The 27,311-nt window shown below is 53.0% G+C and overlaps 7 protein-coding genes across 7 annotated transcripts; 5 read left to right on the forward strand and 2 right to left on the reverse strand.

The window, feature by feature from the left end:
* Nucleotides 1–1,243: 1,243 nt before the first annotated feature.
* Nucleotides 1,244–3,012, forward strand: NEUTE1DRAFT_141550 (uncharacterized protein; the record flags this gene model as incomplete). Its single annotated transcript, XM_009856957.1, has 2 exons — nt 1,244–2,030; nt 2,126–3,012. The coding sequence occupies 2 exons, from the start codon at nt 1,244–1,246 to the stop codon at nt 3,010–3,012; spliced, it is 1,674 nt and encodes a 557-aa protein (XP_009855259.1).
* A 2,681-nt stretch (nt 3,013–5,693) lies between these two features.
* NEUTE1DRAFT_132511 (uncharacterized protein) lies at nt 5,694–11,167 on the forward strand (the record flags this gene model as incomplete). Its single annotated transcript, XM_009856958.1, has 2 exons — nt 5,694–5,732; nt 6,083–11,167. 2 exons carry the CDS (start codon nt 5,694–5,696, stop codon nt 11,165–11,167), a joined length of 5,124 nt encoding a protein of 1,707 aa, XP_009855260.1.
* A 638-nt stretch (nt 11,168–11,805) lies between these two features.
* NEUTE1DRAFT_125291 (uncharacterized protein) lies at nt 11,806–15,113 on the reverse strand (the record flags this gene model as incomplete). Its single annotated transcript, XM_009856959.1, has 4 exons — nt 11,806–14,607; nt 14,746–14,850; nt 14,916–14,971; nt 15,070–15,113. The coding sequence occupies 4 exons, from the start codon at nt 15,111–15,113 to the stop codon at nt 11,930–11,932; spliced, it is 2,883 nt and encodes a 960-aa protein (XP_009855261.1).
* Nucleotides 15,114–15,953: 840 nt separating this feature from the next.
* On the forward strand, nt 15,954–17,517 carry NEUTE1DRAFT_149357 (uncharacterized protein; the record flags this gene model as incomplete). The annotated part of the gene is made up of 1 exon (XM_009856960.1): nt 15,954–17,517. The coding sequence occupies one exon, from the start codon at nt 15,989–15,991 to the stop codon at nt 17,444–17,446; it is 1,458 nt and encodes a 485-aa protein (XP_009855262.1).
* A 1,051-nt stretch (nt 17,518–18,568) lies between these two features.
* Nucleotides 18,569–19,449, forward strand: NEUTE1DRAFT_89193 (uncharacterized protein; the record flags this gene model as incomplete). Its single annotated transcript, XM_009856961.1, has 2 exons — nt 18,569–18,662; nt 18,726–19,449. The coding sequence occupies 2 exons, from the start codon at nt 18,652–18,654 to the stop codon at nt 19,231–19,233; spliced, it is 519 nt and encodes a 172-aa protein (XP_009855263.1).
* Nucleotides 19,450–19,649: 200 nt separating this feature from the next.
* NEUTE1DRAFT_89196 (uncharacterized protein) lies at nt 19,650–20,783 on the reverse strand (the record flags this gene model as incomplete). Its single annotated transcript, XM_009856962.1, has 2 exons — nt 19,650–20,043; nt 20,114–20,783. The coding sequence occupies 2 exons, from the start codon at nt 20,775–20,777 to the stop codon at nt 19,685–19,687; spliced, it is 1,023 nt and encodes a 340-aa protein (XP_009855264.1).
* A 714-nt stretch (nt 20,784–21,497) lies between these two features.
* Nucleotides 21,498–24,395, forward strand: NEUTE1DRAFT_149360 (uncharacterized protein; the record flags this gene model as incomplete). Its single annotated transcript, XM_009856963.1, has 1 exon — nt 21,498–24,395. One exon carries the CDS (start codon nt 21,498–21,500, stop codon nt 24,360–24,362), a length of 2,865 nt encoding a protein of 954 aa, XP_009855265.1.
* Nucleotides 24,396–27,311: the final 2,916 nt, after the last annotated feature.

Below are 27,311 nucleotides of genomic sequence, written 5' to 3' on the forward strand. Positions count from 1 at the left end.
CGGGTGTACTTCTAGGTTCTGGCAGCATGGCAGGCAGCGGCATTGGGTCACCGACCTCTGTCCTCTCCTCAGAATCACAGCCCGAAACCCGCGCTGTCCAGACGACCAACTGCAGTGAGGTGGTTAAGGACGGGATGCTTACATAATGCAGCCAAGGGTGCGTCGACTAGGTCCCGCCTACCATCCCGCCCGCCCTCACTACAGTGAACACCCGCTTCTCCTAATCACAACCACTGAACTCCATTGCTTTCCACCCCTCAACACCACTGCACCGATACACGACACCCGTCTCACTGACTCGGACAAAGTGCTGGTTTGAGTTGGCTTCCTTTGTTTTGGCCTTCCTATAGCTCTCCCCCCGATCTTGCCTGCAACCTGGCCACCGGATATCCGCACGAGCCAGATTCGAGCCAAGAAGGTGGGTGCTTGTGATTAGCAGCTGATTGTCCCCTCAGTTGTATGGCTTCATTTCCCCCCCTCCCCCTTCTCGCCGCCTCCCCCGCCATGCTGTTTCATTTGTCCCTTGGTGGTATCCCGACGATTCAGGAAGTTCTTGCTATGATAGACGATGCGGTGGCAACTTGGGGAGAAAATATTTCATCTACCGGTCCAGGCATAAACAACGAGAACACAACTGCCATGGCGTTTCCCCTCCTTTTCCCAAGGCTTCGGTGCTGATGAGTCTTTTTGGGCAGAAAGGGATATATCCAAAGCGACGTCGGCGCCTTCGTTTCCTTCCACTTGTATTCCCAAGGTGTTCTCCGGATCACAGAACTTCCACAATCATACGGATTATAGCAGCCTGGGAATCCCCTCGGGTTGACGCATATTCCGTGTGAAGTGCCTCGGCGGCTGGCGCTCCTTCGAAAGTTGATAGCATCTTGTCTTGGGTACTATGTAATATCCTGAAGGTACGTTCGTAGGCACGCGCCTTCCACGTTGCAATTCTTGGATTTCTTTCCAAAGCCACTTCACAGAACTACGCGGCATGAACAAACGACCTCTTCTTCAGTCGAGTCCGCCCAGGTCCCCTCCCGTCCTAACCCCGCGCCTCTCTTCTGTCCCGGCCCTGCACTCGGCCTTTCTTCTCGTCCCGCCATTCTTTTGTTGTTGCTGTTCAGTCAGTGTAGCACCAATGCTAGCCTTCTTAAATGACTTCTTCCCATTCATCAAATGGCTTTCATTGTTGTTGCTAATTCGTTTGCGCTTGGCTTCTGACAGAGCACACGAGCAAGTCACAAGAATGTCCTCCGCCGATACGGTGTCGGTGTCGCCCGCATATCGAAGCGAACGGAGAATCCATCCACTGCCCAAGAGATCACTCAGAGACCGTTTAACCCCCGAAGCCGCGGAGTCGATTCAATACCCCCCAGCTCCTTCGATCTCTACGTCCTTGTTCCCGAGTCTGTATAGTATCCGAGATGACGAACCAGACCAGACTCCGACTCCCCCTCGCGAGCGACTCACCGAGGCTGCCCCGCGCCAGTCAAGAAGAGATGGTCCAGTAGCAGAAAGTGGGGGATATACTACTGCGTCGAGACAAGGCATACCGGAGCGCGGGCACAGCTTGCTCGATGACGGGATCTCTGATCCGTCGAACCGCAAGGGTCATCAGTCACCGAGGACTGAAAATGAAGAGAGATCGGTCAATTCGCAAGCTACTCTCTCCGCGGCACCAGCAATCGATGGCTATGACTCCTTCGAAAACACGAACAATAAGAAAAAGAGGAAAATCCCTACGGCAGGTGATGCAGCTCTTGGCGGGGTTCATGTTGGCATAGATGCTGGCTTCGGAACCACATCTGTTCAGGCGTCTGAAAGTCATGGGGAAGCAACGTCTTCGAGCTCGGCGTCTCAGTATGGTTCCGGGGGTTATATGCCAGGCTTGCAGAACGTGCCTGGTCCTGGAAGAGGTAGATATGGCAGACCGCGCAACGGCAGAAGCCCGCTCAGGCCCTTGTCGGACTCGAACACCAACTGGCTCGGAAGAGGCGGGAAGCTGCGCTCTGTTCCATGGTCAACCAGTTCAGGTAAGTCAACCGACGCTCTATCCTGGTTCCCTTGCCATTTGATTTGTCTTGAGGTGTTGTTACGATGGAGATGCTGATCATATCTCTCTCTGTAGCCGAGAACCAGGGGATCATCTCCAGCGCCATAGCGAAAGCAGAGAAGCTAAACCCACCACATGCGGGGTCTGAAAGTACAAGTCTCTTGCAGAATTCATTGTCACCGAAACGCCCTGCGTCAGCACAGTTCACGTTTACCGCTCCTGGTCCTAATGCACTCTCTTGGCCTGGCTCTGATCGACGAATCAACATGCCGACCCCGTCAGCGGCTCGACAAGGACAGGAAAATTGGCAGCGTGCTGCTCCGGGTGGTCAGGCAGCTAATGCCCACGCTCTTTCATCGGGAACAGGCACCGCAGCGAAGGATGCACAAGGCAAAAGTGGCGCTGGAGGCCAAGGGCAGCAAGGCCCGGCACCTAAAACCACCAGGAGGAGTGCTGCTAAAGAGTATGCCGCCGCGGCCAAACAACGGCGCCGGGAGACGCAACTACGGAATAAGCGTCACCCTCCTAAGCCTGAAGATATCTGGATTTGCCACTTTTGTGAGTACGAGTCGATCTTCGGCCACCCTCCCGAAGCTTTGGTCCGTCAATATGAGATCAAGGCCCGCAAGCAACGCCAGTTGGAACAACAGCGGAAGGCTCAGTGGGAAAGGCTCAAGAAGGGCAAGCACAAGGGGAAGAAAAACAGCAAGTTGCCTACCAAGGGTCACGATGGTGTTCAGGATGCCCATCAACCTTCGGGCGGCCATGGTGGTCCGATGAACTGCGATTATAGTCAAGGCACTCAGAGCGAGGAGTACTTTGACGACGATGATTACGAGGAAGACGACTACGACCCGGACGAAGATCTGCCGCCAGAGAACGGACTGGAAGCCGAACGACATGAACGTGTTCCAGATCACGTTGCCCGCGTCTCGACGGTACCTGATGGGGGCGGGACGTAGCCCAGGCTATTGTGGCCATGCCACCTCCCTGCCCCCTATTCTTTGTAACATTAGTCTGCAGCAATATTAGCGTGATTTTATACCCTGTTCTGGATTTTATGATGGTGATGGAGAGGGGGGCGCGGATGTCGGGGTGGTCACAGCGACTAGAGAGAATCGATCAGAGGATCGACTCTTGCCGCTTTGGCGCCAGGAGTCAGTGCTCCGGTGACGTGGCGAGGGATTTGACGAAGAGTGCGGGTGATACGCCCAGGCGAGAACAGGAGAAACTGAACTGTTAACAACAGCAGCTTAAGGCTCGCAGTTACTAATACAACCAAGCGCATACCGCTTACTCGGTCGGCTCACGCAATTTCGAAATACGACCGAAGAACCACGATGATCACTGCTTAACAAACGCGGTGTCCTGGTATACAGCTTACTATGCACACGCTAGGCGAGGGTAAAGACGGAAAGAGAGGAACACTAAGTTTAGGTGTATCATTGGAGGCTCGGTGGGAGTCTGGGTGATGGGGTGCTCGTTGTTGACGGCAACATAAATGAGCTTTGTTAGGTATATGAGGAGGGGACGATAATGGCCATAAGCAACAACAACAACAACAACAACAACAACGTACTACCTAGGCTATCGCAAATGCTTAGGGATAGATGGAGGTCTCGAGCAGAAAGACAACTGAACATACACCTATTGTCTGAACAAGAAAAGCACAATTATAGCTTGAATACAATGTTGTGTCTTGGTGGTTCAACTTGCGCAACATACTATAAGGTATGGTATGTTTCGATAATCATTCTACACTTACATCTTTGCTGTTGTGAGCCGAGGTCCAGCACGCACACGGCGCTTCCCGAACGATGACAGGATGGAATCACCGAGTGGAGATGAACGGGAGAAGTTTCCGTAAGGGTCTCGACGATCACCAAATGTCAAACACAAACCCAGCCAAAGGGCCCAAAGCCCTCGGTGCGACGTCAGACAAAGACATAGTTTATCTCAAACCAGACAGATTGGATGAACGGCGCCTGTGCTGGCTGGACTGAGTCAAAGCTACTATGCAGTAAACGTGTTTTGAGTGTTTGGCGAAGGGTTTTGTGTAGAAACTCGACTCATTGGTGCATTCTCTTCCTGTCGAGCAACTCGAGCGAATCCATTCTCCCACCGTCTCTTGACTGAATCTGGAACGGCGAGCAGGTGGGGATGATCAGGCCAATGCGAGGGCCAAGCAGCAGCAAGTCGAAGTGGAAGCAAGGCAGCTCGGCGCATATTGGTCAAAGGTGATCATGATGCAAGTCATCTTATACCCACACTTTGGCCCGGCTCTGTTTGGGTCTCGTCCAATCCTCGACAATGGAAAGTGAAAAGCAATCAATCAATCAATCACAATGTGCCTAGGTAGAGTGCTTGATGCCGGGCTGTTCGAAGCACGGCAGCCGAGTGCCGTTGCCCAGGGGGAAGCGACAGTCCCCATTCTCCTGCATGGACGGCGGGACTTGGGGAAGCTCTGGGCTCTTGAGAATCGGACTGGAGGGAATGGAAACACAGAAACCCCAATAAAAAGTGACACACTGACGCACGCATGCATCCACGAATTGGGTCTTTGGTGTCCTTGGTGACCTGTGGTGGAAGCCTAAATCGGGTTTAGCGGGCTTGCCAATCCCCTGGTTTTTAGCCTTGGGAGTTTGAGGTTTAGCGTGCGCTGTGTGTCAGGTTCACGACAACGCCGAAACGACGACCTTCACGTTCACAGCCTGGAAGTGGACATCGGATGCGGAAATGTGGCTCCAAGCGTCCCCACGGCGCATTGTTAACGTGACAGGATAGGATGCCCGTACGTGGTGGAGTTGGACAGACACGGCGCTACACTTTGTGATTTTTTATTCAAGATCCATCCCGGCACTCCCACGGCTTCCTTTGCTGACAAGGTCCATGATATGATCCCTTTTATTCGGGGATCCCATGTACAGGACGTGAAGATATTGGCTGCTGTGCCGTCATCACCGTCACCTCCTTCAGCTCATCAGGGCACAAGCAAGTTCCAGTTTTTTTGTTGGACGGCAGACTCGGCGGGAACGAGATTCATCCTTCCTACACCTACGCAGACCAAGACGGGACTTTCACTGCGCAGGCGGGAAGGAAGGGCGCTGCTGCACATACGTCCCAGGTGCAAACTGCACTGCGACCGCACTACAACTCCCGACCTCCGTCATCGTCATTTTTTCTCGATACCAGGCCGGTAGTACCACCCACCCGACAAGAAGACAAGCAAATCCCGGCACCCTCCTCCTATTCCACGCACCCAAACAGTCTGGCGCTGCCACTCTCAGACAACAACCACCACCACCACACCACGCAATCACCACCCTCATCTACACGTGTCGTCGCCGACTCTCACCTCTCTTCCGTCCCGACAAACCTTTTGCGACGACCAACGGCGCCTTCAATCTCTCCTTTTTTGTTTTTTTTTCGCATTTAGCAGCCGAACTAAAGTCCCTCCACTAATTCCTCTATTGCGCCCTATGAGAAGCCGCGCTCGGTAATGAGCAAGATCGCCAGGTTGGGGATGGCCTGGATCAAGAACACAGACACACCACGCACACACATAGCGACAACAGCGACATCCAGGTAGAAATACTAGAGGCCCTACTGTGCTTGTCGAAGCGGAGGATACAACATTCAAACCATGTTCGGTAGCTCGCGGAGGCATCGGCCGCCCAATCCGGTATGTCGTCATTGGCCCTTTTTCTCGATCGGTCCTCCTTTCGGCCTGGTCCTGTCGCCCGAGACAGTGAGACAGTGCCCATTTGGATCATCGCTGTCTTTGTTCGCGACGCCATGATTCTGGCATGGATGCCATGGTCGGCGCGCAGCTTGCAATTACACTTTTCTACACTACTCTTAGCTCGCTCCACCAGACCAGCTGCTGTTCAATTATCCCTTGTTTCTCCATTCCTACCTTCCCCATGCTTTCGCGAATACCCTATGGTCCCCGTCTCGTCCCGTCCAGTCCAGTCCAGTCGCGAGAGGAATCCCGATTACTGACTGCTAGATTCCATGTCGCGCAATACTCAGCCTATGACCGCGGCGACTGCGAATCCCAATGCTGCCTCCGCCGCCGCCGCCGTCTTCAAGCGCAATGAAGCTCAACAAGCCTCGAACCTGTCTGCTGCTGCCGCCGCCGCCGCCCTCCGTGCCCGACCCATCACCCCGACCAATGTCGCCCAAGTCCAAACGAAGCGCACCGTCCGGCGCAGCGCCTCCGTGGCTTCCACGCGTACGAACCCCGATACCCACGGAAGACCAAGCCTACGGCGCACCGGGAGCTCGAGCTCCATGACCGAACGCACCTTTCGAAGCCCCAGTCCACACCACCGACCCGATAGCAGAAACTCCGGACGGCGTCAGTCCCAGTCCATCGAGGACTTACCCCCTGTTCCGGAATTGCCCAGGAATGTGGCCACAACCGTTGGAACGGCGGGGACGGGTGCGCCCCAGAAGAGTGCGCACCGCAAAACACAAAGCCTGGGCGTTGAACGCGTCCCATCACAGAAACCGGGCACGGACGATGGTCCATCTTGGTTTGGGCCCGCCAGAGTGGGAGACTTGTCAAGCGTCCGAAGAACGGATCCGGCAATGGCAAGCCCACCATCGAGTCCACCCCAGGTTGCGATGCATCAGGAAGATCGGCCTGAAAGTCGGGCGTCATCCATCAATTTCTCGTATCCAGCCCGGGTTAGGGTCGGCTCACCGCCAGTATCCCCGGCTGATACCCGCAGCACCACCGACTTTCCGGCTCAAGATTCCCAATCGGCGGTCCAGCCCCAGCGGTCAAGGGGTTCCCTATTATTAGAGGCGGGGACCCCATCCTCCACTCGACCGCGAGCCTCCTCCGCTTCTGCCGCAGACCAAGCATTGGTCTACGATCCCAATTCCCGTCGGATGATCAGACGTTCCGACCTCCTCGCCGTTGAACACGCCATCGTAGCAGCATCGCAGCAACCTACCCGATCCAAGAAGAAGAAACACCCTCCCAAGGCTGGGACACACCTCGCACAAGGCACCGTGGGTCGTACTAAGAGTAACATCCCAACAAGCGACCCGACTGGTAATACCGGTACCGCTACCACAACAAGGACAGCTCCACAGGTACAAGTACAAGCCCCTGTTCAACAGTCGCCACCTGTACAAGACTCTCGCCGGGAGACAGAGGAGCAGTTACCCTCGCGATTTGCTGTAGCTTCGCCAGCTACTGCACCTCGGCCGACTCAACAACCACAGGAAGAGGACTGGGAGTCTGAAGAAGAAGAAGAGGAAGAGGAAGAAGAGGGAGCCTTTACCGACCACCATCATCCAACAACGTCAACATCAATGGTCGTAACTACAGATGGTCGTCCGATGGTGAGGAGGCTGCCGTCCATTGTGAGGGAGGAGCCAGAGTTGGAAGAGTCAGAGTCTGATGAGACAAATACATCGAGGATCTCAAGCGCTCTCGACTCCATACCATCCCGACAGAGGATAGTCTCACATATCCGCTCGCAGTCAGAACAACAACCAATACAGTCATCTTCCCAAGCTAGTCAGCTACCAATTCGGGCAGCTTCGGTGTCTCAGAAGAAGAACCAACCTACTCGGGCCTCCTCAATAAGCCCGGCTCGCCAAGCACACTTTGGACCTGTTCAAGATACTCTAACTGTTAGGCATTCACCACCACCCCGATCAGTCTCCCCACGAAAGTCGGCCCTCAAACAACCAAGTCCCGTCCGCGGCCCTTCGCCTTCTGATCTCTCATCGGAGGCCTCATGGAGTACAGACCGGCCGGTGCAACGGAAGAAGTCCGTGCGGGTAAGCTTCGATGATGAGACTCAACCAGCCATCGCCGAGCTTGCCCCCAAAGAGCGATCGGTCTCACCACCTCTGGCTAGCCCTACCGGTATCCGCCGATGGGCAAACGCGGACTTGTCGGCGACACTCGACGATGAGGAGGCGACGATGAAGCCACGACCGGCGCTTCCCAGCTTTGGCAGCGTGAGGAATGTCAGGAAACCACAGTTACAGGAACCGAAAGAGGGCGAACGACCACTTCGACCGATAGGGGATGTTGCTTACGCCGCACCATACACCACGCCACTCCCCCTAAGCCCTGTAGCCGAAAGTTTTGGGCAAAGCAGTGACTATGCTATAGGTGGCATGCTACAGAGAGAGCGTGAGGAACGGGTACGAAGTCCAGCTAATATCTCGAGGTTTAGAGAACCCCTTCCACCGGTGGTTACATTGGTGGAGGGAAATGGATATGCCAGCGACGACAGTGATGGGTCGACCAGTCTTGCGTCCGAGATGACAGGCAGCTTATACGACTACCCGAGTTTCATGGAGCCGCCACAACAACCGCGTCGCAACTCGCTATCCTCGCCACAAACATCTCCCGTTAAGACGGCCTTTCAAAATAGAAATGCCCCTGCCATCGACTCGGGGTTTGTTGCTCAGGAGGAAGCTCGGCGGCGAAATAGTGCTCCGAATGTCCCAATTATCTCCTTGACACAGCCAACTCCCCAAGAGAGCCAGAACGAAGCACCCAACTTTTTTGTGGAGGTTCCCGGCGGGTTTCCCGAAGATTCGGATACGTCCAAGAGTTCGGCCACTGGTGTTGAACAAGCTATTGGACAACAGACGACAGGCACTCAATCGCAGCCGGCATCGGAAAGTGAATCGGATAACTCAAGTGTATACGCTGATGCCTATGAGGATCTTTCTGAGGCCGAAGGGGAGGGCTATCAGTCACTCAATGCTGTTTTGGACTTTCCTGGAGCCAACGACCCCCGCCAACATGAAGTCCATGACAACCCGTCGCCTCCCGATCCGCCCCGAAGTCTTGTACCTGCACTTTCAACTGCTACCACAGCCATTGGATCTTATTCTGGAGAGTCGCCCCAAGAGGACGACTGGGAGCGGGCCAAGGCTTATTGGAGGAGTCTTACAGCTGAGCGAAGAGCCCAACTGGAGCGGGAAGCCAAGGAGGATGCTGGAATCGAAGGCGACAGGGAAGAGACGAGCGTCCCGGGAGAAAAGCCCAGGAGGAAGAAGTCGATTGAGAAGAGGACTTTGGAAAGGCATGCTTTGGCCGTGCAGATGGCTCGGCAGATGATGCTCGAGCAGCAACAGCAACAGCAACAGCAGCAGCAGCAGCCGCAGCAGCCGCCTCAGGAGGAGCAGGTCCGGAAGAAAAAGGCCAAGGGGAAGGCAAAGGAAACGGCAGCCTCTGCACCTGCTCGCGTGACCGCCGAACGTAGCTATCAGATCAAGCCTGGGACGAAATGGGAGGAGTCTGAGGTTCCTGTAGTACCGGCGGTATCGACAATGACGATGCGAACTACTATGCGTAGTACGCCTCTTCAATCCAAGGCTGCCCCCGTGAAGGACGGACCTCGCTTCCGCAAATCCTTGCGCTCTGAACCTCCGGCCGACCGGCGAGCATCTTGCCCAGATCCTGCTCCGGTTCCTGCAACACCTCAGCCCACGAAACGAGAACATCGTGCAGCCTCTGATGCTATGCTTCCGGCTCCCCGAGCCTCTACCATTCGCCTAGCAAACACACACCAGTTACACATCAAGCGTCGTGACTCTACCAGTAGCGATAGCAGCTTCAAGCGCGCCCGCGCTAGTTCGGCAGGACAAGGCCTTTCTGCTGGCGGCTTTCCTAAATCTCTCCGTCCGAACTCTCCAACTGCTGGATCAGTGGACAGCCGCGGAAATGGCACTAAGCTTCTCACTTCTTTGCGAGCTACGACGCCTACCAATTCGAACTCTAGACTTGACACACCGCCTTCTAGTAGGGGGACAATGGGCTCGGCCATGGGCATGGGTGTGGGTATGCGTACCACGCTTCGTGACTCTGTAGCAAACAGCGGTGGGAGGAGAAGTCCTGGTGGCATGAAGATGCCTACACTGGGAAAGAAGGGAGGCGCCAGTGGAAAGAAGAGGACATCGATTGGAAGTAAGTTCTCCAGCAGGTTTGGGGATTCGAGCGATGAGGAAGATGCCGGGATTGCCAGCAGATTTAGAAGCCGGTTTGACGAGTCGAGTGACGAAGACGAGGTCGTGCCGCCGGTACCGGTGGTTTCGTCCGGATTGAGGGGTTCGGCTTCGGCGCCTGTGGCAGCGGCTTCTCGGAGTATGGCTCGGGGCAGTATGCGTGATAGACAGGTATCTATTGCTGAAGAGGAGGAAGGAGGGTATAATTACAGGGACGGGGCTTCTAATGGTGATGGTAATGCGCGTGGAAGCGTTGGATCCCTTGGCGGTCATCAGAAATTGTCGAAGACGGCAAGACTCGGTTCTGCAATCGCGCCAGCGCAAGCCGGCTACGACAACGACGCAGCAGCGGGAGACGAAGAACTCCGTCGAACCCGCTCTGGCCGTGGCCAGATTCTGCCTACGTCGCAGACAGCTTCTAATGTTGGAATTTCTGATGCCCCCGCCGCTGCCACCGAGCCGCACCGCCCCAAGCGTGGCCTGATGTCTGTTTTCTCGCGTAAGAAGCACCATCATCAACACGTTCAGGAAAGTGCCGACGCCATCGCTCGCCCCGAAGCACCAGTTGAGAGCGCCGTGAGGAGGGATACCAAGCTAGAGAGGAGCAAAGCTGAGTTGAAAGGGTTGAGAAACCAAGGCCAAGTCGATCAGGATCGGCAGGTCGATGTCGAGGAGAGGTTGCAAACTCCTGCTACCATCGACACCAACAATACCTCGGATGTAAGCCCCAAAAGCCACCATCCCCGCCTCCATAAGCGGGGCTCACGAATGCCCAGCTTTTCTCTTCCCGGCCGAAGCGAAAAGGCACCATCACCGGTACAAGAAATCATGAACGAAGGAGGCATTCCCATGCCGGGATTTATTAGGAGATCCGGCACCGCCACTGCCGCCGCCACGGGTGGAAGTCTTGGGACGAGGTCTATCAGCGGTGGATCTGGTCACCCGAATGGTCCATTTGCTGTCGGGGTAGGGCCAAGGAGGGCTAGTACCGCCACCGCGTTGTCCGCAGCAGGCACAGCGGGCAACGAGAGAATTCCACCTGTAAGGTCTGAGACTCCAACGGGCAAGAAAAAGAAGTTTGGCGCGCTGAGGAGGATGTTTGGACGATCGGATAACGGCAGTGGGTAGTGTTCTGCTGCTGGTCTGGTTCGTCGCAGTCCTTCCTCGCGGAGAGGGCAGAAGGTGAAGTTGAGGAAGAGGCAGTAGTAGCTGACGTTAGGAGTGGTTTGGATACGGGAAGTGGAAGGAAAAGAAGAGAAATAGGTGCTGTTTTTGGGTTCGAAACGATGTAATGGACTGACGTTTTGAAATTTTCTCCTTTCGGGTCCTATGTTTTAGTATTATACCACAGATATATCGTTTTCAGACGGTCAGGAAAGACACTCGGTGGCAGGGTCAAGAGAAAAGAACCAGTTAGGTATGGGTGGAGTTGGGAGGCACTTTACTATTTCATTTCTTGCTTTCATCACCATCGATCGGGTGTTGTGGCTAACCTCACCTCATTACTACACTACTACCGGCGCGGATGGCTTTATCTTTTCTATACCCCCTACAACACCATAGAACAAGCAAGCAACATTGGGAGGAGAGACGGGAAGTCGGTTACAGTCGTTTTTTAAAGCAAGGCCAAGCAAGCGAGCGAGTAGTTAGTTAATGTTTACTTTTTATTGAATCATTATTCTTTGACGGACCACATTTTACATCCTGCCTATGTGAGCGCGTTTTCCGTATTCATTCAATTTAACTTGTCACGACGTATGTATCATTTCAAGGGTTTTAAATGCGGTGCTCATTTCCAATTTGTAGGCATACCAACACATGTCCATTTTCCTATGAAAAATCATCATCTCCTCCTCTACCTCACCTTCTCTCAACCACAATACCAATCAATCAACCCTTCATTTCCTTGGTCTGCTTGGTCTCCTTCGACGTTTCAGCCATCACAAACTTTAAATCGTCCCTCTCCTCCTGCACCACCCTCCCCCACTCCACCAACACCCGAAACAAATAAACCTCCTCGTCCTCTCTCCTCACTGCCTTCTCCGCCCACTTCATCCCCTGCTCAGCAATGTACTTCGCCTCGTCCGTCCTACTCTTCTGTCGAACTTCTCGCCCATTAATCATGGCCCCCTTTGTGTTCCCCAGCCGATCGGACGCGGACGCCTTTCCCTTGAGGCCGACGAAGTAGGCCAAAGTGGCGTGCAGGGAGTGCAGTCGGATGTCGAGGGGGATGAAGTGCAGGTAGGGTTGGAGGCGGGAGGAGTACCAGTGGGTGAAGAGGGTGGAAGTGAAGGGGACATTGGTGCTTTTGAGGGCGGCGAGGAAGGTGGTAGTGGTGGACCCAGAGGGGGAAGGAGAGGAGGAAGGAGAGGAGGAAAAGGGCGGGTCGAGGGTGAGGATATATTGGTTGGATGATAGGGGGTTGGAATGAGGGGGGCGGGTGGTTGTTGTGAATTCTGATGATGAAGCTGCTGCGGTGGTGGGGCTAACGGAGGAGAAACCAATGTCGAACGGCAAAAGGAAGTTGAGCAACGAAGTGGATACGCGCTCGTAAGCGGCGCGGGAGCGGACTTCGTTTTGGGGGATGAGCATCAGCGTTGTCGAGGTACTCGAGTTATCTGAGACTAAATGGACCAGCCGTTCTTGTTGTCCGCCGTGCAGCATCTCATCCGAGACTTGCTCCGCTTGCGCCCCGCGCCAGTAGAGCGCCGGGGTTTTCAGATCAAAGTCGCTGGTGTCCGGCTGGGTGTTGGCCTTGTGGAGGACCTCGTCTAACGTGGGGATGGGGATGAGGATGTCGCTGTAGCTAGAGAGCTTGGACCGGCTGAAGACAGGGACTAGGTCGCGCAGCGGGGGCACGGAGGGTGGCGTGAAGAAGAAGCTGTGGAGGTGGAAGAGATCGGATTGGTGGCAGATGGACTGCGAAGCGGCGAAGTCGTGGAGGAAGATACCTGTCCCGGCGGAGTGCGGGCGCACGCAGGAGAGGCAGAAGTCCCGTACGTCCCAGTGAATGCCGGCGCGGGTGGCGGTGCCGGGAGGGCAGGTAAGGGCGGTCATCTCTTGAAAGGTGCGGACGGAGGTTGTGGCGGATGAGGAGAGGTCAAGGGGCTGGGATGGTGCTTTGCCTTCTTCTTCATCTTCACGCTTGGAGAGGAGCTTGCCGAAGCCCTTTTGCTTTGCCTTTTCGGTGAATCTCCTCACGTCCTCCCAGGGAGTGAGGACCCGTGGCCGTTCATCCAGGTTGATGGGGAGTTCCATGTCAGGGAGGTGTTGTGCAAACTTGTTGACCATTTTGGCCAGCTCGTCCATGACCATTGCGTGCTCGGAATCTTTGGATAAGCTGTGCGAAGCTGTGCCATTGGCGACTCTGAGCAGCGCGATGCCCGGTTCCTTGGCCACCCGCTGAATGTCCTCCTTGATTTTACTGGGCGAGATCCCCAAGAACGGCCGGATATCGTGGACCACCTGGTCGAAGTCGTCGATGATGGGTGACTTGTTATCCACGGCGAACTTGTACCACTCATCAAACTTGGGTGGCGGATCTCTCCCCCCGTAGCGAGCCTTGTACTCATTCACGGCAACCGGGAGAGAGTTACTGGCTACGGCATGAGTCAAGTATCTGTCGGCATTGGTTCGGGCCTTGAAGATCATTGTCTCGATAGGGTGTTCGAACAAGTAGTCGTTCCTGTTGTTGGAAACGGCAACAATCGTGGCGGCGATGAGTGAAATGAACATGAGTGCAACCAGGATGCTGCGGTGGATGAGTACCACTCTTTGTATGTTGTTGGCGTAAACAAAAATTGATGTACCCAAGCTTATGAGTAGTACGGCGAGGTATGCAACGCCGTGCATGGTGTTCTCAGCGCCTCCGGTGAGCTTCAGCTTGCCCCATCCAACAACGAGACCGGAGATGAAGGTGAAGATGCCAACAAGAGAAAGCGGTGTCTTCTCGGTAGTCAAAAGACTCGCAGAAACAAACAGAACAGCAACGGCAAAGCCATCGGTAACGACGTCGAAGACAAACAAAGCGTCAATGCCCTTGAAGTGATGGCTTAACGGCACTGAAGGCAGAAACATGCGGAGAGAAGTGTACAAAAGACCGCTGCCGACTGCCGAGGCCACAAACACCACACTCACAGAGATCAGACGGCTCTTGTTCGTCCTGGCCCAAGCGAGGACGCGCCATAGTAGGATCACGATGACACCGTCCAGCAAAAGACCGAGCCATTGAAGAGACCGGACAAGGGTGCTATTGTCGAAGCTGGTACAGATGTAACTCGACCTCATGTCCTGGGAAGAAGCGAGATAGGCCCCCAAGGAGATGAAAACGATGGAAATGGTAAGGGACTGTTTAGACTCGGCCACCCAGTCCCCAATATCATCCCATGTTGTTCGTCCCATGTCATCTTCCTCCTCGGCGTCCTTGGCCGGGCCTACACGGGCTCGTCGACCTGGCAAGAGCTCATAGAAGAGGATTACTAGAGGAAGAAAGGCCTCTACTCCAGGAGACGAACATTGCAAGTCCGCCGTCACTCGATGGAACAGTTCGAGTCTGAAAATGATGGCTGCTATGAGAACGGGGAGAAAGTATCGTCGTGGTCTTTTTGGTAGGCTGGTAGGAGCGGGTCTTAAGGAACCGCCTTCATCGTCTTCTCGACGTCAGTACGTTGTTGATGGGACCGGAAAGTAGGTGGTTGTCCACTTACCGAACCTCCCGTTGGAACCTGGCAGCCATTGCCAAAAGTGACTAGCAACATATGAGAAAGCTCCGGCTGTCAACAGGACTAATATGGATGAGACTCGCGGTTGTTCTGTTCTGCGTGTAAGTAGGTATCCGTTGTGTAACAGGTTGTGAATACTTTTTCCTTCCACGTACCAATCAGTTGGTGACTTTCTATACTATGACCAAGCCAAAGGAAGGAAGCTACGGCACTAGTTTAAACAAAGTTTCAGTCAGTATATGTTTGCTGTGGACGGGCATGCATGCATCTACATGCAACTTGTCGGCATCATCGACAGTTTCCACTCACCAAAACGCCGAGAGCTGTGACCCTCCAGTCGCCCCGGACGCCATGGAGCTCAAAGGGGTAAGTATGGTTGTTTTATAAGTTCAATGCAAAACGTATGTAACGAAAGGCTGGAGGTAAACAGTCTTCTACAATATGGACACTGGAGATGGGTATCTTCAAATGAGAATATAATGTCATTAACCCATGCTGTTTCCCCAGTGGAAACGAGCTGACTTGACGTTAATTGTATTGCATGAGAAAGAAGGAAAAGGAAAGGACCTCCATGACTAGTATAGCAAGCAGTCCGCCGCTGTCAGGATTCACGGACTGAATCTCAAGTCAGCCCCTGTTTCCATCACCAATAAGATCTCCGTTGGGTGGCTCCTGAAGCCTGGGATAAGCCTGGACTTCGGGGATAATGGCCCCCCCCCCTTTTTTTCTCTCCTGACATCTGCCTGCCGGGGCGACCGGTTGTTGTGATGGTTGCTGGAGGGAAGCCACTGTTAAGGGGTATCGAGCACTCCCGCATAGTCCATGCGACAAGAAAAGTAGCTGCTAACAACATCATCATCCCCGGGCTGCATCGGCTGCACCTCTGACGTTACCGCCACTCCCCTCCACCATCCGCCGCGGCTCCCCAAAGCTCCCGCGGTTACATTTCCAAGTGCAACCCGACACTTCCATCGAAGCTTTGTGGAATCCGACCCCTTCTTTCCTTTCGACAGTGTTGTGTTTTTTTTCTCTTTTCTTTTTTCTAATGGTGACACATTTTTAATTTCTCAACATTCGTTCAGACACACAGCATACCATACCTCTACGGTCTTGCTCTACTGACTAATCCCACGCGACACTTTCTACCACAATCACTGCCGAACCATCCACCGACCGAATCCCCGATATTCGCACAAAGACCTAAAAGTACCCCGAGTACCATGTCAAGATGACCAACCTTCAAACCGGTCCTACCACTCGCGGCCTCCAACGCTTCGCCATCCCCGCCGTCTGCGGCCTCATCATCTTCCTCGGCTACTACTCGCAATACCTCTTCAACACCAGTGCCGACCTCGCTCCCGGTCCGCTCACCCGCCGCGAATCCATAACCTTCAATATCCTCCTCGTCTGTCTCTGGCTCACCTACTACCAGGCCTGCACCGTCGATCCAGGCCAATACAAGTTCCCACCGAAAGAGAAAGAGGAGGATAACAATAACAAAAGAGGAGGAAGAGGACCGCAAAAGGCAAAATGGTGCAAAAAGTGCGACGCCCCCAAGCCTCCGCGCGCCCACCACTGCCGGCATTGTGCCCGCTGCATCCCGCGCATGGACCACCACTGTCCGTGGACAGGCAACTGCGTTTCGTTACAAACCTTCCCGCACTTTTTGCGCTTCCTAGTGTACACCAACGCTGCGCTGGTCTACTTTGCTCGTCTGCTCTGGACGAGGCTGTACTACGGCCTTTGGGACCAGCGACATGTTCCCGCTTACCTGGGCCCCAGCGTGGGAGCGCTGCTGGGCTGTACGATGCTGAGCATCGCCTGGTTTGCGACGCAGTTCGCGCTGATGGTTCTGTTGGTTACCACGGTGCGGAGCTGGATGCTGGGCAAGACGATGATTGAGGAGTGGGAGGCGGAGAGGCACGAGACGCTTTTGGCAAGGTCATATGATGGGGATGATTACTGGGGCGCGGATGGGCACGGTGGGTTTGTGCCCGTTAAGGTGGAGTTTCCGTACGATAATGGGTTTTGGTCGAACATGGCGCAGGCGATGGGGACGAACAACTTTTTGAGGTGGTTCTTGCCGGTCGGTGGCGGTGGGCCAAAGATTAGCAATGACACGCCTTGGAAGGGGACGGGGTGGGAGTACGAGGAGAATGGGTTTAATGATCGGGTGGGTATGTGGCCGCCGCCGGACCCGGAGAAGCTGCGCAGGGAAAGGGCGGGTGCTGGGGGGAAGTGGCCGGGTGCTAGAGAGAATCTGAGCACAGAAAAATCGGAAGTCGACTACTACCGCAGTTCCGAGGACATGAAGACTGCGTTTAAGAGGAGGCAGCAGGAGGACTTGAGGAGGAGACAGCAGAGGAGGCAGCACTCGTCTGAAGAGGACGAGATCATGGCTGAGTTGGAGGAGGATGAGGGGTACGAGGAGCGCTCACGGACCCGCTCACCACCACAAGACGGTAGGGCGTGGATGAATAGCGAGGGTGATACGCTGTGGGATTACGGTGTCGATGTGGACGAGGAGGAGAATTATGGATACCCGGGCCGAGGAGTCTCCGAGTCACTACCGCTCGTCAAGACAGCCACCGGATATAATGATGGTCAAGGAGATGAAGACGAGGACGTGCCCCTTGCTGAGCTAATACGCAGACGCAAAGTAAAAAGCAACGGAGTACATGAGTGAGGGCGGGAGCCAGAGCAAATATGCCATACTAGCTTTAATAACAGATACCCAATGCACATATTCTTTCTTGGACAGCCTTAGTTGACTTTGTTATGGGGAAACCTCGATCGTGATTATTCTTTTCGTGAGCCAACAAATGAATTATCCAACCCTCAAGTTAACGTCATGAGAAGGCACAACAGATGCCTCGCTCGACATCGGCATCAAAATCCCCAATGATCCACATGATGTCATGTCAAAGATGGGTTGAACTGCCAGAGACTTGGAGTTCAGCTCAACTTCAGTCGACAAGTTGACAAACAGGGGTTGGACCCCCACATAATGTGGGGTTGAAGGGGGCCGGGTATCATTGTCCCGAATCAAAGTTGTTGCCCGTCGCAGCCTGTGAAGAACAGCATCGTAGGGCAGCATAACCCCGAAACCGCCACTGAGGCCTGAGGGGTCTAACGGATTATGGGAAATAGCAATGTACATCTTGAGGGGTGACGACGTGTGTTTGGCTGTTTACTAATAATGATGATCAGGGACCACCTGGATCTCGTTGCTTTTTTGTGCTGTTTTGCTCGTTAGGTTGAAAAATCTGGGCTGTCCTAAACAAAACTCTTCATGACTCTGAGTAAAACTGATCTGATACTCTTTTCCTTGTCCATTCTTCTTGTAAGTATTTTCTTTGTCTTTTTTCTATGAAAATAAATATAATTCAACCTACGACACGATCGCGGAATTTGCAAAAATTGGGCCGGGAGGAACACGACAACTTGCCAAGTCTTGATATCTGAACCGCAATAGCCACTTCGTTTGTACGACTGTTGCAGACAGGAGAAGGCATTCTGCTGACTTGTGAGAAGTGAAAAAACATCGAGTGTTGTGAAAATCGAGAATTCCATCCCTAAAGGTGTCTTTTTCTCACTCAACAAACTTGAATAGAGAGGACTCTGTTTGCTCTCAGAACCCGCGGACAAATAACCAACTGGTTATTCACCTTCTGGACTTGGCAGCTCTGTTTGGTCGTCGTTGTTGGTCAACCCACTTTGAACTTCCTCGCCTTGGTCATCTTCCTCACCACTTTGCTTTTCGGGCCTCAAACCACTCAAACACTTAACTCAACACAACCCAACCCAACTCAAAGGAAGTAGATCAAAACCAGTCTACAAATTCCTACCTAAACACACCCACATAATCAACCCTCTCACAAATCAGCCAAGATGCTCAGCTGGTAAGCCCCCTCTTCCAATCCACCATCTCACCAACCCTCTCTAACACGAACAAAATAAAACAGGTACAAAGCCCAACTGGCCGCGCGCCCTCTCCTAACCCAAGCCGTCACAACCTCCATCCTCTTTGGCGTCGGCGACGTCGCCGCCCAGCAGCTCGTCGACCGTCGGGGGCTGTCCAACCACGACCTGACCCGCACCGGTCGAATGGTTTTGTACGGCGGCGCCGTCTTCGGGCCCGCCGCCACCACGTGGTTCCGCTTCCTGCAAAAGCGCGTGGTCGTGCCCGGCAGCACCAACAAGACCATCCTGGCGCGGGTGGCGGCCGACCAGGGACTGTTTGCGCCGACTTTTATCGGGATTTTCTTGGGTTCCATGGCGGTCCTGGAGGGGACGGATGTGAAGGAGAAGTTGCAAAAGAATTACTGGGAGGCGTTGAGCACCAATTGGATGGTGTGGCCGTTTGTGCAGATGGTCAACTTTAAGGTGGTGCCGTTGGATCATCGCGTGTTGTTTGTGAATGTGATTAGTATTGGGTGGAACTGTTATTTGAGTTGGCTGAATGGGCAGTGAGTGAGGTGGTGGACTGGGAGGAAGGAAGGAACAATGTCTTCTGTGGGCTCGCTGAGGGTAGACAAGAAATAGATTTGGTTGTTTGTTGGGTTCAGCGGAGAGAATTGCGAGGAGTTTCGGTTGGGAGTAGCAGCCTGGATACGAGACTGCTGGCTCAATGCGTGTCATAAACCAAAACTTCCTTTTAGCAATCATATTCCCCTCCCCGTCCCGCGACCCCAATCACTTCCTCACCTCCAACCTCCAGCGAAGTACATACGATCATAGGCACTTGGGAAAATTTTGTGATCCCGGTCGTGTTCGCCTAGATAACTCATTGGCCGCCAAAATAGTTGTAATAAGCTGGTGCTGTATGTCTTTTTGCTCATTATGAAAGTCGCCCCCTTCGAGTAAGAGAGGAAAGGCATGCTGTACTCTGAACAAAGGCAACATAATCATTCGATAATTGTGTCTAGCTCAGTTCCTCACTGAAGATGGTGTGCTCCTTAACCCCCATCATTTTCAACTGGATCTGAACACTCTCCAATACCCTCTTCTTGACATTAACGTCCTCAATGTCCTGGCCCAGGATCAGGCCATGGGTACTCTTGAAGTCATACTTCTTCAAGATCCCCCACATGCGCGCGATCTCATCCGCGCTGAGAGGGATCATGTTAGGGATGCTCCACATAAACGAGTACGAATTGGTATCCTTTGGTCGTGAACGAGGCTCCCCCAGCGCGTTCACCTCCCAGTTAGACAGACCGGAGGGAGTGGTGAAGATTGTATCTGCCGTGAGCAGACGGCCTGAGTGCGGGGTGTGAAGGACCACTTCAACTTGTTAGTTTTGTTACACACACATACAAATCCATCAATGATCTGAAAGAGTTAAAAGACTTACAACTACCAGGAAAGTGGCCCCCCAACTTGACAGCCACAACCCTCAGATCCTCTCCCTCTTTGTTCGTAATCCTCGTCTCCTCCTCGGTAATCTCCCTTTGGACACCATCCTCATCCAGCCTCGCCCTCCACTTCTTATCATCCGCCGCCAGGTAAACAGGACAATCACCAAAAGCCCTTGCCCACTCCAGATGCGTCGTGTAAAAGTGCGGATGGCTGATCACCATTGCATCGACGCCTCCCAGTTGCTTGATTTTCTGTACAGTCTCATCGTCCAAATAGGCGACGCAGTCCCATAGTACGTTCTTCCCCGAGGGGGTTCTGACGAGGATGGCGCGCTGGCCGATGCCAAACTTGGGGGTTGTTACGATGGAGATGAGTTCTGCTTGCTTTGACTCGTCTATCGTTGCCTCTTTTGGCTCCCCTGACCCTGCCTTTGCTGCCTTGAACTTCTCATATGGGCTTGAGTATTTGTATGGGTGAAACTCATTCTTGTACTTGGGAGATGTGGAGGAACGCAATGAGGAAAGGGTGGTGAAGGATTGCCCTGAGGGGGGAACGAATTGACGAGGGTCGTCGCAGATGAAGCAGGTCTTGAGGGAGGAGCGGTCGGTAAAGGGGTGTTGGGTGCCACAGGAGGTGCAGATGAGGTATTGTTCGGTCATGGTGGTGGTGGTGGTGGATGATGAGGTTGTTGTTGGTAGGACGGGTGTATCGCTATGCTGGAGTCAGGGAGTAGGACGAGAGAAGAAGTTGGGTTAAGTGGTGTATTCAAGGCCGGATGTCAACAATGATGCGGGGAAAGGCTTCTTTGGAGGTGAAGTAACAACGTTGGTTGTGTCTTGATTTGCAAGTCGAATCTTGGTCATGACATGGAAACAGAACATGGAACTGGAAGCTGGTGAGTCGAAGGGAAAAGAATGGTTCAACTATGGCAAGCAACTTGAGCAATATCGTCCTTTGCTATTTCTGAGTGTCTATTGACTCGATACCTTACTTAATCACCACATGGGGCTGTCCAAAGTAGCATGTATACGTTGAAGATGCCCATTGCCTCGTCGTTGAACTGAACCAAGACGGATGATGACGAATGGAGAGTATGGGGTTGTGAGGACTGTGGGGAGCCAGGGGTGTTAACAAATTGTGGGGTAAGTAAGCCAAGCACAGCACAAGCTTTCAATGTTCCATACGTACCAACCACTGTTTGCCGCTTCCAGATGGCTCAGCTCCGAGCTTTGAATTTGAAATTCGAACTTCGCGAATACTTTCCCCATCAAAGGAAAGGCATTGAGAAGTCACAACAAGCTTCACTTGCTTACCGCGCATCTTGCCACAACATGGAACAAGCATGATACCATGAAAACACCATCACGGTCATCACCACCATGGAACACCCAAGTGCCGCAGCCTCGACGCTGACAAGGCACCGGATCGGCGTCGCCCTCTTCTCCTGTGCTGCCGCCGCCTCCCTGGGCTACTTCTGCTACCGCATCTACAACCCGTCTCTCCCCGAACCTGATCCGTCTCGTCGAGTCCGCCGAAGCAATGCTGTCCGCCACCGCAGACGCTCTGCCCCCGACCTCGATCGTGACCGCGACCGCGACCGCGACCGCCGCCGCTCCGATGTTTCTCAAGACTCCGCTACCGCTCGTGCCTTAGAAGGCAACCCCGACACTTCCAACGCCAATGCCGAACCTGCCGATGCTCAGACTGTCGCCGACGACCAGGCCCTACAGGTTGCTGATGACGACTGGTGGAACGACAACGGCCCTGGAGACGGGTACGCCAATCACCGCGCCGGCCAGAATATCGTCAACCTGCTGTTTCGAGTTTCCGAGGACAATGCCAGACGGAGCTCCTACGTTCACCGTGGCTGTCAGTGCAACGCTTGTGGAATAGTGCCCATTCGTGGCATTCGATACCGCTGCGCCAACTGTGCCGACTTCGACCTCTGCGAGACTTGCGAATCCCAAGACCTTCACATCAAGACACACGTTTTCTACAAGATCAAGGTTCCCGCCCCTAGGTTGGGTCCCCGGCAGCTCCAGCCCGTATGGTATCCAGGAAATCCCGACAACTGCGTACGAGTTCTAAACAGGGCGGCTATCGCGAAACTGTCTCGGTCGACTGGCTTGGAGCGTCCCGAACTAGAAGCTTTGTGGGAACAATGGACATTCTTGGCAAATACCGAGTGGAAGGAGGACCCGGACGGTCTGAACCTGGCCATGGATCGCAAGACCTTTGAGCGCACTCTCGTTCCATCTGGTTCGAACCGACACAATGCCCCGAATCTACTGTACGACCGCATGTTCGCCTTCTACGACACCAACAACGATGATCTGATCGGCTTCTCCGAGTTTCTGCACGCCACCACCTACCGCAAAAGCAAGCACCGGCTTCTCAGCATCTTTAATGGCTACGATATTGACGGAGATGGTTATGTGGATCGCCGTGACTTTCTACGCTTGTTCCGCGCCTATTACGTGCTGTTTAAAGAGATGCACAAGGACATGCTGGAAGGCCTCGACGACCAGGTCATGAGCTCTAACGAAGTCAAGCAGCTGATTTCTAGTAGACATCCTGTGAGCAGCTTCTTTGGTCGGGAAGGTGCTATCCCTCGATCGGATAGTGATCGGCCCCTGTATGGAAAGGTTTTTACGAGCAACGGTGACGTGCGAATCATGGACGGACGCACCAGCGCTGTCAATGAGGACAAACCCGACACAGCTGATCGTGAGGCCGTGCTTGAGAGCATTTTTCAGCAGGAAAACCGTGATAGCGAATCCCTTTTCGCTGCTATCCTGGACGAATACAACAATCAGGAGGCGAACGGGATGCCCAGAGAGTCCCTGCGCTACTTTGCTGCCTTGCTGAACCCACCTGCCCGCGTCGAGGACCTACCTTCGTTGCTTACTGGTCGACGACGGGAAGGCGACGATCTGCTCTTTGTTACTAACCCCGACGAAGATCATGACGGGACGAGCGAGGAAGAGGATGGACACCGCGATCGTGCCAGAGCCCACCAGGACGACTCAGACCAAAACATCATACGTGGTGAGGGATTTGTCATGAGGATGAACGACGACGCCGATGCCCGATACCGTCGTTATGCCCGCGCCGAAAGAAACGTGCGGAAAAAGCTCATTGAACGCTACAAGAGACGACAGTTCTACTTGGATGAGGAAGAGGGTGCATTGCCCCCGGACTATTGGGACCCAGAAGAAGACATCTTGGCCAACCTGAATGGAGTGAGCGAGAGTTCCAAACCGGTTTCGCCACGCTCGCCCCCATCCCCCAAGGTCCGGTTTGCCGAGGACGTGGACGATTATGATACCCAATCTAACCCGTCTACATCCTCGCGAAGCATTCCTGAGCGGTGGGGAGGTATGGAGATCCCCGGTGCCGAAAAGGACGCCGGCAAAGAGGTCTTTTACCAGGTTGTCCAGCAAGCCTTCAATGAGCTCCTCGACAGGCTCTTCAAGTTCAAGGAGGACATAGCGATTCGGTGTGCCGAGACCAAGGCTGTCCGCGACAAGTACCGCCCATTGCTCGAGTCTATTGAAAAAGGCATGGTGCAACATGCCGACGGCAGCATGATTCAAAAGGCTGCCGAAGAAATGCTGTTCTTCCGTCCGTCAGAAGATATCAATGACCGGGACGGCGAGAAGCCCATCAGCGAGCAGAACCTACAGGAGCTACTGGCGGCTAGTGGCTATAGTATCGATGAGACCTCTCCAGCTGAAGCTGAGCCTACCGAAGAACCGCAACACGAAACCGGTATTCAAGAGCCCATCAACGGCGCTGAAACTGCCGAGGGGGTGCATCACAACGAACCGAGTGCTTCCACTTCCAGTTACTGCGATCCGACACTGCCTCAGTTCCGACCCAACTCCATGTCTGAAACCATGCCTCGTACCTCAGTCTGTGAAGAGACCCAAGACCACTCCTCATCTAAAGGAAAGGCCAACGAGGCAGATGCCGCCGCCATCCCTTCTGCACCCTCTAGCAAAACTACAGCAGAAGGCAACCACGACGCAAGCCAAGAACCGCAAGATCCTTCGAACATCCCAATTAATACTCTTGTCCAATGGCGATTCCTTGACCTAGCCGAAAAGGAGGCTAAAGAGCGTGGCGGCTGGGGTAGACTCAACTACGAAGAGTTTGAAACTGTCTGGAAGCTGGAAGAGGAACATGGTAACCGTCTCGACTACCTCGGCACATGGATTGACTTTTGCATTCCATATCACTAATGGTGTGATAAATCGATTGTTCACTTGGCGTCAATCTTTTTTTTTTCCGACCAGTTGTTGTTGGATGCTATTGAGGAGGAGTACCGCGGACTACGCCAGGATGAAGAAATCGAACAATCGTCGCGGTTTCCTCTTTTCTTGAATAAGCGACTGTTTTGTGGCATACGGTGCTCGCTGGGGTTAGTAATCGTGATGCGAAACGAAGTCTGGTCGGGAATATGGATCAAGTTCATCCACCTGGGTCAACATTTGCGTTGGAATGTCCGCCACGATCCCTGGCTATGGAGGCCGAGTTCGATACGACATTCAACATCATCTCCCGCACGCAAAAAGCAACCCTCACGGCAACTCTGTGAAGTACGCAGGCTCTTGTCGCTTGATCACGCTATACTCAGGAGTACTTACCAAAAGTTTACTTCCACCCCCAAAGACGACATACCAGCCGGTGCACAATAACCGTTGGGTGGTACTGCTAGCCCAAAAGTCAGACTCAACATCATTACGTTTGGGTCTTCATGTCTGTCGACCTTGCCCTATATAAATACACTTCCCTCATATGAGAGAAATAGCTGCTGGAGATGCTAGTAGCTTGATTTGGGTAGACCCCAAAAACGCAAAAAAGAACAGCGAAAAAGTGAGCGAGCTGAACCAAGGAAGGATAAGCGAGAGGAGGGGGGGAAACCCAGTGACAGAAGCCCCCAGGAACTAAGCAGCGTTCTTGACAGGGGAGATTGTATCTTATAGAAATTGTGAGATGGTGGAGAGATTGTTGAAGAATACAAACAGACTTGTAAATAATCCTCCTTCAAATGTAGTACTCGTCAGGTCTATGAACTCGACCGAGTCCGTTGCAAGCGTTGCGTTACACAACTACGCTGCATTATTTTCGTATATCGACATTGACCTCGATTCAATGCTGGATATCGTCCAAATGAGACTCGGAAATCCAATAGTCAGCTGGAGCTAAGCTACGAAATAACAATTTTCACATCACTCACTTACTTTTCTCCTTCACTCATCCTACAGTATCTCCCATGTCTACAATCCATTACAGAGATCCCCATACAACCTGCTCTCCACTACTAGTAACATCAAACAGAGAACTCATTTTTATCCCCTGATATCCAAGAAGTCCCCCAAAGACGATAAAAGACCATCCCCTTCTTTTCCAAAGTATATCAGACGTAACCTGCCCGCTGCTGCTGCCGCCGCCGCCGCCGTGGCTCGTATCTTCCGAAGTGACACCCGTCCGGCGTCCCTCATGTAATGTATGAGATCTGCATGCTGTGGTAGGTAAGGTACGGGATGTCGTGGTACTGTGATTTGTGATGGGGGGAGGGGGGAAGAAGAGGTGGAAGATTGGGAGTTACATGGCGGGCACGACATACTCCCCAGAAAAAAAGAGAAAAAATCTAGCTTCTTCGGAGTAGAGAGAGCAACTTAGTTAAAGAAGATCAGAGTTTGGGATGTTAGGCAGATAGGTACTTAGGTAGGTATCTTGGTCATGGAAAAGAATAAGTGTTGATTTACTAGGTAGGTAGGTAGGTTGAGCGAGAGGTTTCGACTTGAAGAGCCTTTTCCTGCTATGTATGTATGTACACTTTGTGAGTACAGACCTTAGGTGAATTCGGGAAACCCAAGGGGGTAAACTGGTATCTAAACTTCAGAATTTAAAAGTCATGCGCATTGTCTAGACTAGATGTATGAAGCTGCCGCGGTGTAACCGATTTAGATCTGGATTTTGCTGGTCCTATGCAGGTTCATGGTGACAATTCATCTCAGTGGGCAATTCTCACAAGTCCAGCTACAACGGAGATAGACAAGATCTCGTTCGTACTTTTGTACACCAGAGATTGCGGTAATACGCATCGAACAAAACACGGACGGGTTCGATACTTGGAGTGCTTCTATGGGGCCTGATGAACCAGCTCTGGCACGGTGTGTATCTGTAAGTGATACACTTCTTTTTTCCTCTCGAAGGGGCCCGATAAAGGCATATGGTGTTGAATCCAACCAAGAGAGCTGACTTTTATTTTTTATTTATTTATTTATTTTTTTTCTCTTCTATAGCAACATTCCCGCTTGCAGTTTGTGAAAGGTGTTCTGGGTTTGTAACAAAACCGCAACGATTAACGGCGGCCTCACTTCAGACTTGTTACTTGATCAGATGTCAATGAGTGACAGCTCTCCAATCAAACGAATGCTGAGCCAGAATGTCGGTGACTTTGGATCATAGATATTGGATGGATGGATGGTGACCTCACGAACGGAAGGAAACAGGGTCCATGAACTGCGCTCATTGGTGGTTGGAAATTTGGGAATAGCAAAAGCTGGGGTTGGCAATCACCTCGTCTATTCGTCTCAGCCAGCCGAGACAGCGAAAAGGAGCTTAACCAGCGCAAGCCACTCGAATACATAAATCCCTCCGGCGCTCAAGAGAAGTGCATGTCGTTTTGATATTGGACATTGAATGGGACATCATAATCGGCCAGGGGGTTGAGGTAGCCGAAGGAGCTTCTAACAAGACTGAGATGAGCTGAGTTTCGGGCGGATGGTGTTCCCCCCTTTCCCATTTCTCTTCATCCCATACATATCCATAATTCTAGGCTTTGAGAATGTGATATAGAGCGAACAGAACGGCGTGGTTATGGGGTTCAGTAGCTTGGACGGCATTAGTTCTCCTTTGGGATTTAACCTATAAACACATCAAACCGATGAATAGTTCGTGAGCCGGATAGTCAGCACTTACCTCCTAGTTAATTTCTGTCAGGCAATCCGAATGCCAGCATGTGCCGAGGACAAGAACTGATATTCTCACACTATTGATAAATACCCAGGTTAATCGCTGTATCTCGGTTCAAGGCATAAAATCTAAGCTCAAGAACAGGACAATCGGAACGGAAATCAAATATCCTTGGCCCGGCTATAGATGTCCGAGAGGTTCAAGTT

This window comes from Neurospora tetrasperma (genome assembly GCF_000213175.1).
Source record: "Neurospora tetrasperma FGSC 2508 unplaced genomic scaffold NEUTE1scaffold_81, whole genome shotgun sequence".
Classification (NCBI taxonomy): Eukaryota; Fungi; Ascomycota; class Sordariomycetes; order Sordariales; family Sordariaceae; genus Neurospora; species Neurospora tetrasperma.